This window comes from Triturus cristatus, chromosome 2_1, assembly GCF_964204655.1.
Source record: "Triturus cristatus chromosome 2_1, aTriCri1.1, whole genome shotgun sequence".
In the NCBI taxonomy this organism is placed as follows: Eukaryota; Metazoa; Chordata; class Amphibia; order Caudata; family Salamandridae; genus Triturus; species Triturus cristatus.
In genome coordinates, this window is record NC_140581.1 from 118,376,078 (window position 1) to 118,392,631 (window position 16,554).

A 16,554-nucleotide genomic window follows, 5' to 3' on the forward strand; every position below is an offset into this window, starting at 1 on the left:
ATCTCCCTCTCCCTTGGCCTAAACCTCCTCCCTCTACTCACCATGAGTAAATGTTCATTATATATGTGACTAGAAGGTGGACTTTGGGTGACTATACATATACTTTAATATCATTGTCTTAACAAATTCTTTTAAATAATATTATACCAGTGTGTTTATCTAGATATACATATGATATATACCATGGTACACTGCCCATAATGCAAGTTGTTTTTATAACCCAACAAAGTGTAACGATTTGATTTTTATCTTGTCTATTTAGAAAAGCAGAGAGAGATGGCCAGAAAAGGCTCCCTGAAGAATGGCAATGTGGGAAGTCCTGTCAATCAACAACCGAAAAAGAACAACGTTATGGCAAGAACAAGGTAACGTTGTTGATATTGTGTTTAGTAACGCCTTACAACGCTCCGTATTCTGATGACTACTGGCAAATGTATTTTTTATAAGTGAAGAGACTGATATTTATATGATTTAATAATGTATACCTATTAGAGGGATTTCACTCAAACGCTGTACCTATATAACAGTACAAAAAATGTTTCTTTTAGAAGAAATGTTGCAACAACCAATAATTGTTGAAGTACAGTATGGTCAGGTGCCTACATTGTGGCACGAAAACTGCCCTTTTGCATTGATAAAGGTAACCAGAGAAGATAGTAGCTATGCACGTACCAGAGTTCATTCCTTAATATTGAGACTAGACAAGAATAACAACAAAAGCCACAAGTTTCGCAAAGGACATAGAAAAACAAAGAGACTACAAGGAGGGCCATGCTAGGAGTTTGTAAAGGCACAAGGCAGTGGCAATAAGGAGACTTGAAAGCATGAATGCAAAGGAAAAGAAGAGAAACACCAACTAAAACTGGAGGAGAATGCATCATGTAGGAGGAGAATTTACATATTTACACAGGCTGATGGTGGAAGAAAACAAGTTCAGGTAACAGAGAACCAATCGTCTAGTTTTAGGAGTATTGTCTAGGTAAAAGCACTGTACCTTAAAGTGATGGGAAAACTATTGAAAGTAGTTTGATGAAGAGGTGAAGATGAAACCACTAGTAAAAGAGGACAATGACAGCTGAGATGGTAGGGAGAAAATGTAATTGATGATCCTTGTTGAAGAATAGCAACCAAGTAACTCAGTCAGATTTGGAAAATGACGTCACACATTCCTCGATGGCAGGAGACATGCAAATAAGTATGAAACATGATAATGAAGGTAAGATAGGAATAAATGAAGACATTTTGCAGGATCGTATGTGTAAATATGAGCCTTTAATCTAAATGACAGCTGTAGTAAGAAAAGGAGTAATAAAGATCAATAAAAAGAGGGACCAAGAACAGAACCCAGGTGGACACCTTCTTGAGAAGGATTGAAAAACTTTCCAGGAAGCAGAATGTATGAGGTAAGAAAGACAGGAATGGAACCATTCCATTTTTAGTGCGAGAAATTCCCTAGGAAGATAGAGAGTAAAACCGCTCACAATTGCATAAACTATAAATAGCCAAGTGATCTGGGAAGAGGAAAGAAACTTTGTAGGTTCTGTAGAATGGCCTGGCTGAAAGACCGACTCCAAAGGAGAAGATAAGTCAGGCGTATAAAGGAATAATGTTAGTTGAGAACGCGCACTGTGTTAGATCAGTACAGAAGAATGGATCACTATTGGATAGGTGGAGGGATTGCTTTTTTAGTGAATTGTGATAGTACAATATTGAATTGTAATATTACAATAGTGAATTGTAATATTACAATAGTGAATTGTAATATTACAATAGTGAATTGTGATAGTACAATAGTGAATAGTAAAAAGGCGGAAACATTCAGGGAGAAGAGTTGAAAGGGATAATTAAATTGGAAATATTCATAGACAAGCCTTTAGCTTGGATAACCAGATCAAAATTGAGTTAATCACTGCTGTGCGTATCAACAATGGGTTCCGATTTGGGTGGGGTGGTTATTTTCAGAAGGCGGTGTGAGTGAGTGATAGGAGCCCAGGGTTTTTTTTTGTTTGGAGTGTAGCCCATTTTAATTATGCCCCCCCCATTGCATCTCTGTCCCTTTATGCATGTTGGAAGTAGAGGCAGATGTTTTAGGGGGGCTGGATATAACGCCTCTGGTTGTCCGTCTGTTAGTCAGAAGCCATTGATGATAAACATACCCCATTATTCCCAGTTACCCATCTATCATTCTATGTGATACAACAGTCTCACTACGGTAGCAGTTAGAGGGATCTGTGGGAGAAGGGAAGTGTAAAAATGTGATGGAGCAGAAAGAGATAAACAAAGGTGATGGTGTATACACAGAATGGTAAACAGCCATTAGTACGCAACTTTTACTCCGCATGCCATTACAACGCAAGCGTAACAACGCATGCGCTGTAACAACGCGTAGCCTTTACTGCGCATGTTATTACATCGCATGTGCTGTTACAACGCAAGCGTTGTAATGTGATCCACATTGTTGTGAGGAAACTGAGGCTCTTCCGTTTCCTCACATCGACGTGCAACGAGCACCGACCCTCTGACGATGCTGGAAGGAGAAGAGAGGAACCACGAGGAGAGAGAGGTAAGAGGGGATGTGTCGTTTTAAAGGGTTTAGGGTAGGGGGTGGGTCGTGCAGGGGTAGTCTTTTAGGATTAAGGGTAGTGTTGTTGTGTTTGAGGAGTAGTGTTTTTGAGTTTAGGGTAGTGTCGTGGGTCGTGCAGGGTAGTGTTTGTGTGTAAGGACATGAGTGGGGGTCGGGGGAGGGTTGTGCAGGGGATAGTGTTTTAGGCATTAGGGTAGTGTTGTGGTGTTTGTGTAGTGTAGGGTAGTGTTTTAGGGTTTAGGGTAGTGTTGGGTGTGTCGTGCAGGGTAGTATTGGAGTGTAGGGATAGAACTGGGGTGGGGGAAGGTCGTGCAGGGGGTAGTGTTTTAGGGTTTAGGGTAGTTTAGTGGTGTTTGTATAGTGTAGGGTAATGTTTTAGGGTTTGGGGTAGTGTTGGGGTGTCGTGCAGGGTAGTGTTAGAGTGTAGGGACAGGACTGGGGGTGGGGGAAGGTCGTGTAGGGGGTAGTGTTTTAGTGTTTAGGGTAGTGTAGTGGTGTTTGAGTAGTGTAGGGTAGTAATTTAGGGTTTAGAGTAGTGTAGGGGGTTCGTGCAGGGTACTGTTTGCGTGTAGGGAAAGAACTGGAGGAAGGGTGAGTGTTGTGGTGGGGGTAGTGTTTTAGGGATTAGGGTAGTGTTGTGGTGTTTGTGTAGGGTAGTGTTTTAGGGTTTAGGGTAGTGTCAGGGGTATCGTGCAGGGTAGTGTTGGAGTGTAGGGAGCGGACTGGGGGAAGGGGCAGGGTCGTGCAGGGGGTAGTGTTTTAGGGTAGTGTTGTGGTGTTTGTATATTGTAGGGTAGTGTTCTAGGGTTTAGGGTAGCGTCAGGTGGGTTGTGCAGGGTAGTGTTAGAGTGTAGGGACAGGACTGGGGGTGGGGGAAGGTCATGCAGGCGGTAGTGTTTTGGGTAGTGTAGTGGTGTTTGAGTAGTGTAGGGTAGTGATTTAGGGTTTATGGTAGTGTCGGGGGATTCGTGCAGGGTAGTGTTTGCGTGTAGGGACAGGTCTGTGGGAAGGAGTAGTGTCGTGGTGGGGTACTGTTTGAGGGATTAGGGTAGGGTAGGTGTTGTTGAGTTTGTGTTGTGTTGGGTAGTGTATTTGGATGTAGAATTTAGCGTACTGTAGGGGTGTTTTTTAATACAAACAATGCGTGGGAAAAGTATGTGGGGTAATGGGATCCGTTGTAATGACATTTTAAAAGCATTTCTAGGAACTTGCTATCTAATAGTATGCGTAGAAAAAAATTGCATTGTAATGGTACTTGCGAACTAATAACTTTGTGGTAAAAGTATGCGTTGTTTTGCATTGCGGTGTATCGACATATATTCACACAGAATGGGTTGAACTTGGAGCTGGGGGAAAAGAAGCATGTATGAGGACGATGTAAGAAATACAATTCAGGTTTACCCCAGGAGTCTTTGAAATGGGTAAGGGTGCTTCATAGAAGCCCCACAGTGTAGCTGGTGAAGCAGACGTCCGATAGACATGTTCTGCCGTGACCCAGGGCATGGGTGACTTGTGTGAGTAGCGCTTTAGTTCAGTTTTTATAGAATGAATGTTGGTATTTGTAACATTGGCTTGCTAAATGAATAACAAGTGCAACTCCAGTAATAAAAAAAGGAGGAACGGCACTTGATGAACAAATCTGGCCTTATGTGGGCAGCTTGTTTCTCTGTGAGCGCAGCCACAAGTCTTCAGTTCTTCCCAGAAGACTCCCCGATGAGCTGCTAAACTGGCAGATTCCTGTTGACTTCCCTAATGGCCACAAAACGAGATTATAAGAGGAAAATGACACTAACTGTCCTATGCTATCTGCCATTTCTTGCCCAGCTTCGGACAAACCCTGTGGCGAGCAGCCATTGTCTGTATTGAAGTATTCACAGCAGTTTTAATAATCTTTGCCAACACGTTTCGAGTCCATCTACAGATGTAAACATCACAACAATGTACAAGGATAGAGCTCAGCAAGCCTTTCCTTCTTCCAGGGTGGATAAATGGAGCGCCTCAGAGTTGTATAAGAACATCTATGATTCAAGCGCTTTCCAAGAATTCAGTTTCTGGTCTGTGCACTATAACAGGTGCATAGACCGCAAATAATTCTCTTCGGTATTATTGAGGTATCATGATGGCCTATTATTCTTATTGACGGGTAAGCTTCTGAGGTTTGTTGTCTCAAAACATCACTCAAGTGATTGGAATTGTGGAGGCTAATTTTGGTTTAGGCCTAAAGACAGAACAACCCTATCTAGATTATTGCACATTTTAAGAAATTCTTAGATTGTTAATCGTTCGCCTTACTTCCATTGCACAAAGGAAATAAACTGGTATCTTTTTAACAGAGAAAAGAGTGTTTCTGACTGCCCAACAGTATAGTTTGAGGTATGGAAGCCTGGATGCCAAGGTCGGATTATGGCTGATCGCGCCGTGTGGTCAGCCACACATTTACCCACTATCTATCTACTTGGTAGATGTTTTGTGGGCAGTGTGTAGGGAGTTTGGTCAGAGAAAGACGCAGAAGGGATGGAAGATTATTTAGAAGAGGCTGTGTGGCAATGTGACTTTGTCCTTGTATTTGTTTGGACACTGAGGCTTCATGAAGTAGGAAATGTGCTGTAACTCATGACTTAAGTCCTGTTTAGGGGTTGTTCACTACTGGTTGTTCACTACAGGCTGGTTTCTTTTTGCCCATCAGCGATCAGCCTAGACCAGCAGTAAAAAAAGAGCAGAAGAAAGGTTTGTGCTGCTTGCATGTTAGCAGTAAGCCGGCTGAAGATGTGAGAGTTACCCTCCCCTTCCTTTCTGAGAGGGGTTTGAATTTGTTCTGTAGAGGGAGGTGGAGTAGTGTGAAGGTGTGCTCAACTGCTGCAAGTAACTATGGTACTAAGAAGCAGTTTTGCATTTAGTCTGCTCCATGTTCAATACTAGGGGTGGGCGGAATTTGCGCAATCGCGTTACGCAAATCTCCGCGAAACGGTAAAAAATCTCCGCGAACACGCAGAAATTCCGCGAACACGCGGAATTGCTTGTTCGCGATACTTTTTTCCTGTTCGCGATCGCTGTTTGCGTGCTCGGGGTGAAATATCTCGCGAACACGCATATTGAGAACGCGAACAAGCAAAAAATTTCGCAAAGTCGCGGAACGCAGATTTTTGGGCAATTTCGCGTTCTCCGCGGAACGCGAAATTACCCAAATTCCGCGAACGGAACGGAATTTACCGCCCAGGCCTACTCAATACTACTACTTTGCAGTGTTGATTGAAAACAATGTTCCATTGTTGGTGCCTGGGGTAACATGTGGGTTTGGTGATTGGTAATTGCCTTGGTAGAATGGGTTGAGGAGAGGGCAAGATTTGAATTTCCTCCAAAAAAACATATATTGGATGTACTGCAGTAAACCAGTAACCCGGCGTTTTCTTTTTGTTTGACATAGTATTGTACAGTGTATGACACTTTCAGAATTTTTCTAAATCTTTTACTAAACATGACAATGGTCTGTGTCGTGTCCATGTATCTTTGCATGGTTAAGTTCAGGTGTCATGTGATAGTATTCTGGTGCTGGGGTTGGGTGGGAAGAGGGTTGGAACTGGCAGTTGCTGTGGGACTGGAGAGGATGTAAGATGTCTGCTGTTTCTCAATAAACCTCTGTATTACCTTCTTGGCAAGTCCCAGCTTTTCAAATTTGGCAAAGAGTGGGCAACATGAATGTCCACTTCAGGATGCACACACTGCTGATTTCCATTGCTATTCCTGCCCAGAGTTGTTGCTTGCATCTAGGATTTTGGTTCTTGCCAACGACTGGCTGATTTACTGGACTTTAGTTTCTACTCCTGTTCAACTCATGTCCTGCACCTCTATGTTACGGGAGTGCAGACATGCCTTAGGACTTATCTTTTGGGAGACTTTGGCCGTATCAGGTCAGTTTAGGATTAGCACAAGCCAAACACCAATGATTGCACCCTCTTACATTACATCATTCAGGGCAGGCGGCCTAGTGCAATGCCTGCAAGCAATGCCAACACATCTGGGTGTCATAGTGTGTGGACACGCTATGTGACCTGAAGGTTCAGATTTGACGACTCCACAGAGCATCACAACATTGTCAACATTATATGTCACACTGCCTTATTCGAGTGGAAGTTTCTGATTTGGCGACTCCGCGGAGCATCACAGAGTGCTTTTTTCTTTGATGCCTGGATTAAGGTACTTTGTGTGGTTCTTACACCAAATATCCAAGTAAACTGTAATATTGGATGCAAAACCTTGTTTATGGAGGCCACATCTAAGGTTGTGCTGTTATTTACTTCAACCCCATATGCTGTACTGTTGACATTTAGTTATATTCTTCTCCTGCTCAAAATGTGTGCAAAAGACACACAATTGATGGAGGGAATGCAGAACAAATCAAAACATTCACCCCCAGTCAAGAGATCTGTGTTAAATCCATCATTCTTTTGCTCACCATGCCACCTCAGTTTATTCAAATCAGTCTTGACCCTGTGCCTCATGAGAACAGTCCAGCCCGAACTGCCAAGCCAGGTCCTCCCTGGACCGGAAACAAGCATCCTAGGACCAGTTTCGGGGTTTCACCCCTCTTCAGCCAGGATAGCTTGATTCCAGTGGCACAGTGAGCACAGGACCCATGTCTGGGCATACCTGGCGCACTTAGGGCTAGGAAGCAAAAGACACACAATTGATGGACGGAATGCAGAGCAAATCAAAACATTCACCCCAGTCAAGAGATCTGGGTTAAACTTTAACTCTAACTACTTATCAGGTACTTATCAGGTATTCCTTTCTGTGCCAGGTAAACCTCCATGAAATGGCCTGAGTGAAATGAGTCTTTCTTAAATTATACCGAAGATGATACTTCAGAGGAATTCACGACTATCAGGAAAAAAGAAAAACACATTGAACACATTAGGACCAGGAGACCAGAAGAAATAGATTTATGTAGACATGTGCTGGATGATATTGACTGCTATTTGCAGCCTACTGTTGTTAAAATGTAAAATCTGATTCTCTCGTTTTTTGATTAAGCTATGCCTCATCCATTTCTCACCCCTGCTCTGCTTTCAGCCTGGCTCTATCCTTGACGCCGCATCTGTATAAACATGAGTAAAGAATCTAGATTGGGGCATTGTAGGCTGTGTATACATGCAGAGTCAGCGCGAAAGAACAGCTGGCGTCTGCACAGGGTTTTCCAGACAGTGGTAAAGCCTTAACCCCTTCTGTGCCCATGACGAGATAGTCTCGTCATGGAGCGCGGTTGCGCTGTGCCCATGACGAGACTATCTCGTCATGGACCCCGCCCGCTAATGAAAGGGCCGGCTCAGGAGGGGGAAAGGGCGGGGCACTCAAGGGGTTAAGTAAAGTTTGCTCAGATAGCATATCTTGTTGTGCAGCTTCAGGAAGCGACACTTACACAAGGCACCAAGGCTGTTGATTCTTACCAATTGTTTCATTTGTGTGTTCTTCCCAAAGCTCTATTTACCTCTGGGCGTCCCTTGTTTGTGATCTTTGCTATAAAAACTCAGGTAAGCATCGTTCGGGGTGCTCTCTCCTTGGGTATCTCTGTGGTGCTTGTCGGACGGAGCCTCATTCATGAATGCTAATTAAATGACCTATGGTTTGTACTTCGCTTCAGTGTCGATTCCTCCTTACTTGTTAAGAACCCGTGGACTGAAGGTTGACCCTGCACCAGTGGGTTATTAATAATCCACTTCCACACTGTTTGTGCTATTATTGATAGGCTTAACTTCTTTCAGCACAAACACGGTGCCTCTGAGCTGGTTGATAAGTTGCTGCCATAAGGAAACTAGCTAATTCATGTAGGTTTGGCACCTACATGGTGAGATTATTGGAGAACAAATGATCCTGCATACCAACGATTCAAGCATACAGGAAATGTTCTGGGTCAACAGAGACTCTACCTTGAAATAAGTTATAGCCATGGTTAAGAAAGCAGAACTTTCAAAGATGCGTGCGAGAGTCATGCTAAGCAGTGTGACTGCTGCCATGGACACCATTTGCAAGATGTCTGTAAACACAACCTGCCTTACAAGTGGGAAAGAAAAATGTCCTTAAATAGGAGTGAACCTAAAAATCTCTAGCTGAAGGCCTTCCAGAGATGAAGATAACTCGTCTGGGTGTTATCTCTGTGGCAACAATAGACCATTTTGCTCAGGATAAACACTAGACAGTGGCCAATCAACAATGTTTGCATTGTGGCATTATAGCCCACTTTGCTAGAGTTTGCAGGAACAAACTTGTTAACACAGCAGTGTTTCTGGAAAATCGGAGTCTGAATCTTTGTGTACAGAAGAAGACAATGGAGTGGGTTACTTGTAGAGTATTGAATATAGTGTATTGTGCTACAGTGTGAGGCCAAGGAACAAACCTGTGTGTCTGATGGTGATGGGTAGCTTTTCTATTTATTTATTTATTGGTGAGTTTTGTATAGCTTGAACAAGACCTTAATGTATCCGATTGCTCTACAACAGGCAACAAGTGATTACATTGGAGTTGATGAGAAGGGGGAATAGAGGTCAATTGTACATTTGAAGTTTCTTTAAAAGCACAAAGAAGGCAAAGCGATGTACGTTTAGGCTGCATAAGTGTCAGCAGTGGGGGAGAAGGGTTATGTTCAGCTGAAAGTAGGAAGCTTTAAGAGCACGGTGACAAATGTGCAGTGGATAGCTTCTTTAAAAGTAACTGATGTATTGCTCTACATTTCTTTAAAAGAAACTGATGGATTACCCTTTTCTTGCCAGTATTGGCACAGATTGCTGAAACCAAGTATTCATACAATAGATCTTGAGCATTGAGCATTGTATCTGGGACTACAATTGGAAGTGGAAGAGTAGGGTTTTCAGTTATTTTCTGAAACTTTTGAGCCGGGTGATAGAAGGTTGCAAATTCTTGGAGCACAGCTTCAGAGGTACTGATTCATTGTATTAGCTTTCTTTCTGGAGGGGTGGGGTGGATTCAAGAAGTAGTAAGCCACTACTTCTTGTGATGTGTTGCCCTCCTGAGTGTAGTTTCTTGTTAAGATAGAAGAGCTGGATTCATTGAGGGATTTGTGGGTGATGCAGACTAGTTTGAAGATGCGTCTAACTTCTACGATCGAATGACCAGAAACTACTGGTAATCCCTCGCTTTGCAAAGGCCAGGATCGGTGGCCGGGCCTTCTCGGTGAAAACCGCTACATTATGGAACTCTATGCTTGAGCATCTGAGGAAGACCCAAGTTGGAATCTATGTTGAAGAAAGCCTTAAAAACTTGGCTCTTCGGTCTCCCCCTAGAGCCCATGGCCTAGTCTTGTTCACTCCCTACAGGATGAATGCACTGCTAGCCCCGGGACACTTCCGTTGGAGGTAGCCGTGTGCTCTACAATCTTCAATAATAATAATAATAATTGAGGGACATAAGAATGGGTGAGATGTGGTTGAATTTCCTAGAGCCTAAGACTAGCCTTACTGCAGTGTGTAGCGTGGCTTTGAGAGGCAAAAAGTGAGTTATGGCAATCCCAGCCAGGAGAGAGTTGCTGTAACCTAGTTTTCAGAGGACCAGAGTTTGCACAACTTGTTAGAACTCCTCAGTTGGGATGAATCTTTTGATCTCTTTTAGTAGTTTGATCTGGAATTGAAATTCCTTAGTTATGTTAATGATGTGTTTTTCAAGGATGAATCCCAGGGGTTTGGCTCTCTCAACAACTGTCAGTTTGCAGTCTAGAACAAAAGTCTCTTCAAGCCAGTTCCATACTTGGAAGTGAGTTTTGAGGAAGCGAGCAGGAGAAGTTCAGTTTTGAGAGGGTTCATTTTAAGGTGTTGTATCAACAATTAGGATTGTATTATGTGGAAGATTTGCATGACCTAATTTGTCTTCTGGCGTGGGAACGTTCATGTAGGGCTGTGTGTTGTCTGCGTAGATATGGTATTTTAGGTTAGAGTACTTTAGAATGGAGGCAACAAGTTCTAGGTATATGTTAAAGAGCCTGAGTGAAAGCATAGAGCTTTATGGAACTCCATAGTGGGGTTTGTTGTTTCTATTCTGTTTTCTAGAAAGGAGGTCAACCAGCTGAGAACCAGGCCTTTTCATGCCCATTCTGGTTAATAGTGTATTTATTAGTCTGGGGTGATTAATTGTGTCAATGGTTAAGTCTAGGAGGAAGAGGAGGCATTCACCATTATCCTTGATTTCCATGGCTTCGTTGACCATTTTGAGAATGGCACTTTCCAGGCTATGAGCAGATCTGAAGCCTCTTTGGTCATCCTCAAGCAAATTGTATTCATTGAGGTAGGTTTTGGGTTACACACCTTCACTGCTTTAATTTGTTTTGGCCAGGAAGTGGAAGGGTGGAGATGATGCAGATGTTCTCAAATATTTCCTAGTCAAGTCCCTGTTTTATTTTTTAGAAGGGGAGTGACTCGCCCGATTTTGAGGAGTTCCAAAACAAATCCGGATTCTAATGATGAGTTGATGAGGTGTAGCCAGGAAGGAAACACCACTACGCTGATTTGTCTGAGGATGTGGGTAGGCATGGGGTCGATGTGGTGACAGGATGGTTTAGTATTGGATGTGATTTTGGTTAGGTCTTGTTCATTGATGTGTTTGGCGGTGGACCAAGTAGACTTTGATTTGATAGGCGTTGGGAAGTGTACTTTATTAGCGGGAGCGATCATAAGTGATAGCTCAGTTTTTTCTTTTTGAAATTTTTCTCTAGAGCAGTCTGATATTGTATTTGAGGGGGTAAGGTGGATTATTTGACTAAATCGTTTTTTGGGATGTTTTCTTCTTAGTTGAGTTTGGATTTTATGAAACCTGATTTTGTTTTGAAAATGAGTTTTTTAAATCTTTCTTTCTGATTTTACCTGGGCTGGGGAGTGGGCTGAGTGGTATTGGCACAACAATCGCTCTGCTACTCTAAGGGCTTTCCTTTGAACATTGAGTTCTTTGCACGTGCAGCTGGCATACTTAGATTTTATTGATCAGCTTTTGAGGGATTTCTGAGAAATGGTGTCATGATATCAGTTAATGAGTTTTTGTATAGAACTGTGAGGTTGTTGAGTTCAGTGAAAAGGGGCAGGGTATGCTAAAGTGCATGTGCCACTTCTCTAGAAAGGGCGTCAAGGTTAACGTCTCTGAGATCTCTGGCCCAGTATTTCCGTTTCTTTGTGTTGGTTGCATATGGTGGATGTTGTGTTCGAAGGTAATAGACAAGTGAATGATAGCGTGATCAGACCAGTGTACTGGGAGGATGAAGTTTAGCATGACAGATTCTTTTTTAAATTTTGTTGCAGTAATGAGATCCAGGGAGACTCCTTTGTACTATGTTGGTCCAGATCATATTTGGGTGTGGTTGAAGGTATAGCGGTGTGGAAATGTACCTTTTTAGGAGTACACTGGTGCAGGGTCACCCTTTTGTCCACGGGTTCAAAGACCAACAAAGTAGAGATCAGCACTGGAGTAGGAAATAAATAACAAGTTTATTAATCACTCATGAGTGGGACCACATCTACACAGCACTCTCAAGCGCTGCCTGAGGTAGTACACTGAAGTCACAGAACAGAGGGCTTTCATATAGGTTTTCTGCACTGTAAGCATGTGAACAGAAATAGGGAGAGCAAGTTTGAAGAATAGTTTGTATCAAACAAGGTCAGATGAATAACCATTTTGTCAGCAAAGTGGGAGGGGGAACAGGAGTGCTTATGGCAGCAGTAAATGATTAAGTATTCAAAGAGGGGACAACAGGGCTTTTGGGGAGGTCCAGCATAAATGCCCTAGTAGAAGTCTAGAAAAAAGATTAATGCTGTTCCTTTGAAGAGAGTCAGATACAGGGAATATTAACCAACCTGACCAGGATGGTTCAAAGTTGGGAATCCATTTTGTTGGATTATAATTCCCTCACACACCTGGAAGGGTGTCATGCTTCATCATCGGGCTGCTCCTCATCGGGTCGGTGGTGCAATCCCCGACGGGCTCCCTATAGTAGGGGCACTTTAACGGAGATCTTTTACCAAGAGCCAGTGGGTGATGTGGGGGTGAGAGGACTTATTGTGTGTAGATGTATATGTATTTGTAGTGAATCTAAAATAGGGTTGGGAGTACCAACGACATTAATCAAGAGGCCTCCTACCCTAAGTAAAAGAAGTGATATAAGGCGCTCAGCTGAGGATTATGTCTCTAGTTGTGGTGCTCTTATAGATGTAAGGTCAGTAAATGATTGACAGTTAACATCTGAGACCAGGTGCTCTGGCAGCTACAAACTCTCAGCACGTACATTGCTTTTAGCTAGGAAGTCAACTAAAATAAATAGCACAGGCAGAGTGAAAAGACGAAAGAATTACGAAGGAAACTTAAATGGACACCACAGCCAAAATGGCTGTCGCTTATGCCAAGTAAAATATTACACGTTTTCCACAGACGGCACTTTTCGCATAAGCGAAGACATTTTCTTATGCTTAAAAAGGTGTACGATAAATATCATGTATATCAATCAGCATCATATCGCTGACTTCTCGGTCTATTGCTAAACGGGCATTCACATTTTGGACATTTGTTTTAGATGGTAGTAGTACAAGTGGAAATACAGAGGGGAGAAAGCATTGGCCCGCATTGGATACATAAACAACAAGAGAAGAGAATTGCAATAATTATCAATAAGGCCGAAAATATTTTTATGCCCCATACAGAAAATACGCTCCAGAGCCATCCAGCCCAAGTCCATGGTCCTGAATCTTGATATATCTCGGTGGCTATTTTGTGTAGTTTGGAGATGACTGCATATACAGAAGGTGAATTGTCTGATGTGAAGACACAACAGCTGTATCCGATGATACAGCATGCTCCAGTCTATATTGTTCCCATGTGGTCTGTCTGGTCGACTACAGAGACATCAATTGCACATTTTCCCCTACTACCAGCATAGTGATCGAACAATTGCAAATCTTGATGGTAGGTTGGGAGAGCTAAAAACACAGGTGGTAGAAGGAAGGCTATGTAACAGATACCAGACCAGTCTGGATGTAGGAAGTGGTATGCCTTCGTTCCACAAACAAAATAAGTGTGACGTGATGCAAGGAAGCTGCTTCAGCCTCTCGTAGACATCTGCAACACTGTAGTACAGTCACTGTGGCCCACTGTCACATAGCCTGTACTTTGTAAACAAAGGGGGCCAGTGGTCATGGCAACAGAGATAACAAGGGGTCCATTTACTTTAGCCGACCTAGAATTTAGATACACATAGTTTGTTGCTGCACTTCCTTTACTATATGCTTGCATTTCTAAAGCAGTCCTTTTTGCTTATGGGTCCCCATCTTCGTTGGGGTAACAGACTTTGTTCATTAGAGGCATATAGAAGTTTGAACCAAGCTGGGCATGAGCCATTGTGAGAGAATGGCAGCAGTGACTACGGGATTCCTTTTATGTTCTGATGAAGAGGAATCTTGCCACAAACCCAACAGTTAGTAGCATTGCTTAGCTGGTGTGTCTGATGCAACATTTGAAGAAATGAATTGTTTCTCAGATTTTGCCAGTATCCCTGTTCATGTTGCAGCAAATCAAAATGATGGTGCTCTTTTGCAGCAAGTGATGTAACAATTATGTTAGGTAAGGAGGCTCCAGGCATTACTTCCTCCACTACCCACATTACAGTAGCGATGATGGCAGTAGTCAAAGTCAGACCAAGGATGCAGATTGTACAGCCGTTGCACGTTGTCGCAGTGATCTCCTTCTTCTTAAGTGGGCTCATTTTCATCGGCAAACAACAAACCAAATGGTGCCCTAAGGTCCTGGGCAGGCATTGGTTTCTTCCCTAACATTGAGACGAGTAGTCACTAAAAAGCTGCCCCCCTTTTTTTAGTCAGTCTTTAACCACCCAGGACAGTGGCTCAAACAGTCTTTCTGCGATGAGATGTCTTTCTTCCTGGATCGAAGCAGATATCTAGATGTACCAGGGATCGTGTGGTCCGGGAAGACTTCCTCCGGTCTTTAAGGTGACACCGCTCGTCCTCTCTCGGTGACCAAAATGTCGCAATGACCTGGCAGCACAGCAGGGCTCACGAAGGAAGAGCTTTCCGCACCTGCTGATAAATAGAAGACAAGCTTTCAGTTAACTGGGACAAAGAGTCACTCATCAACAAGTATGGGGTACCTAATACTGGTGCAGAACAAAGGGCTTGGCGTAACTGTTGGAAGGCGCTCTGGCACTCAGCAGTCCATGGGAGGGGCATCGGATTGTCTTTAGTCAAAAGGGCCAACAAAGATTTAATAATGTGTGAAAAAAACTGCCTACAAAAAGAAGTGAGGCCAATCAGTGCACGAACATCCTTCTGAGTGCGGGGTACAGGAGTATCTAAAATGGTCTGAATGTGATCTGGTGTAAGTGCACGTCCCTCCTTAGACAGGAGGTGACCTAAATAGGTAACCTGCTGTCTACAAAATTGCATATCTTTCGCGAACCTTGGGATTGTGAGAGGCAAGAAATGATAACCATAACAGTGTTCCTTCTTCACACTGCTCAGGGGTATCTGCAGCTAACAAGATGTCATCGACGTATTGGATAAGGGCCACCCCTTTGGGTACCGGAAAGGAATCAAGCTGCCTTTTTAATGTCTGACTGTAAATGCTGGGACTCTCTGTATAGCCCTGTGGAGCTCTATAGAACCAAAATGATCTATTTTTCAAGGTGAACCCGAACAAATAACGGCTGTTAGGGTGAATGGGTATCGAGAAGAAAGCATTCTTCAAATCGATCACCGAAAATGTAGTGGCAGTAGGAGGGACTATAGTGAGAAGTGTAGTGATGTCAGAAACCACCGGATATTGGGGCACTACAATTTTATTAGCCTCTCGCAAATCAATAACGAATCTGTAGATTTTAGTATCAGTATTTTTTTTTTCAAAATAGGAAGGATAGGGCTATTTCAAGTGTTATAGGGGACCTCTTCCACTACCCCCACTTTAATCAAACCTTGAACAATATGTGCTAATGGTTCTTCACCTTCTCGGGATGTTTTGTATAAGGGCAGTCGAGGCAATGAGACACCCTCCTTTACTTGAATATGTACAGGTGGAATAACCATTTGACCCACATCAGTAGCTGATTTAGCCAACAAAGTACTGGGTAAGGATGCCAGAGAAACATCCTCATTTATAAGACAAGATCTCTCAACCATTGGATAGTTGTCATTTAAAATAACACTCACACCTTCCGGAGGACAAGTTATTGTAGCACGAAAATATTTAAGCATATCGATACCCACAATATTGTCAGGAGTGGTAGGGGAAAGCAAAAATGGACATGCTGCAGTGAATTTATTAAGTCTGAATGCAAGTGGCTGTGAAAGTGGGCTGGGTGTAGGTGTCCCATCGATTCCTATCGTTGTTATAATTGTGCCGGACAGGGGAGCCCTAGAAACCAGTTTTTTAGACAGCGCACTACGAGTAGCCCCTGTATTCACCAGAAACCGATCAGTAGATCCCAAGACATTTGCGTCAACAAAAGGACGCATTTGATCTACTGGCACCTCAACCGGTTCCTTACCCCGTCATAGGCATCCCTTTGCATAGTCAGAATCTGCAAGGGCATCAGCAGAATAATCAGACATTTGATATTGATTTCGTCTATCAAAGGTATTAGAGTAATGTGATCCTTGTTCAACTGCTTCAAATCTGGGGCGAGCTCCTCTACCTCCCTTGTTTCCTGAATTCCCTGGGTGTCCTCTCATAATTCCCCTTCCCCGCTGATACTGCTGACCTCGCAAAAGGGGGCACTCAGAACGCCAATGCCCAGTCTCTTTACAATAAGCACACTGATCAGGGGAAAAATGTGCTTGAGGGAGAGGGGGTACTCCAGGTGTATACATTGCACGTCCGCCTCTTCCACCTCCCCTAAATGGTGGACCATATATTTGAGCCAACATAACTTTTGTCTTTAACTCCTTAACCTTCTTATCCTCCCCGCCTTTTGCTTCCTG

General features: G+C 43.2%; 1 protein-coding gene across 2 annotated transcripts in view; it reads left to right on the top strand.

Moving 5' to 3' along the window:
• FAM219A (family with sequence similarity 219 member A) overlaps window positions 1-16,554 on the top strand; it is a 493,349-nt gene that overhangs the window by 376,517 nt on the left and 100,278 nt on the right. For both annotated transcript variants that reach the window (XM_085628479.1, XM_085628472.1), the window contains exon 3: window positions 263-365. In XM_085628479.1, the coding sequence (XP_085484605.1) occupies window positions 263-365 (103 nt within the window). The remainder of the gene's footprint in view (window positions 1-262; window positions 366-16,554) is intronic.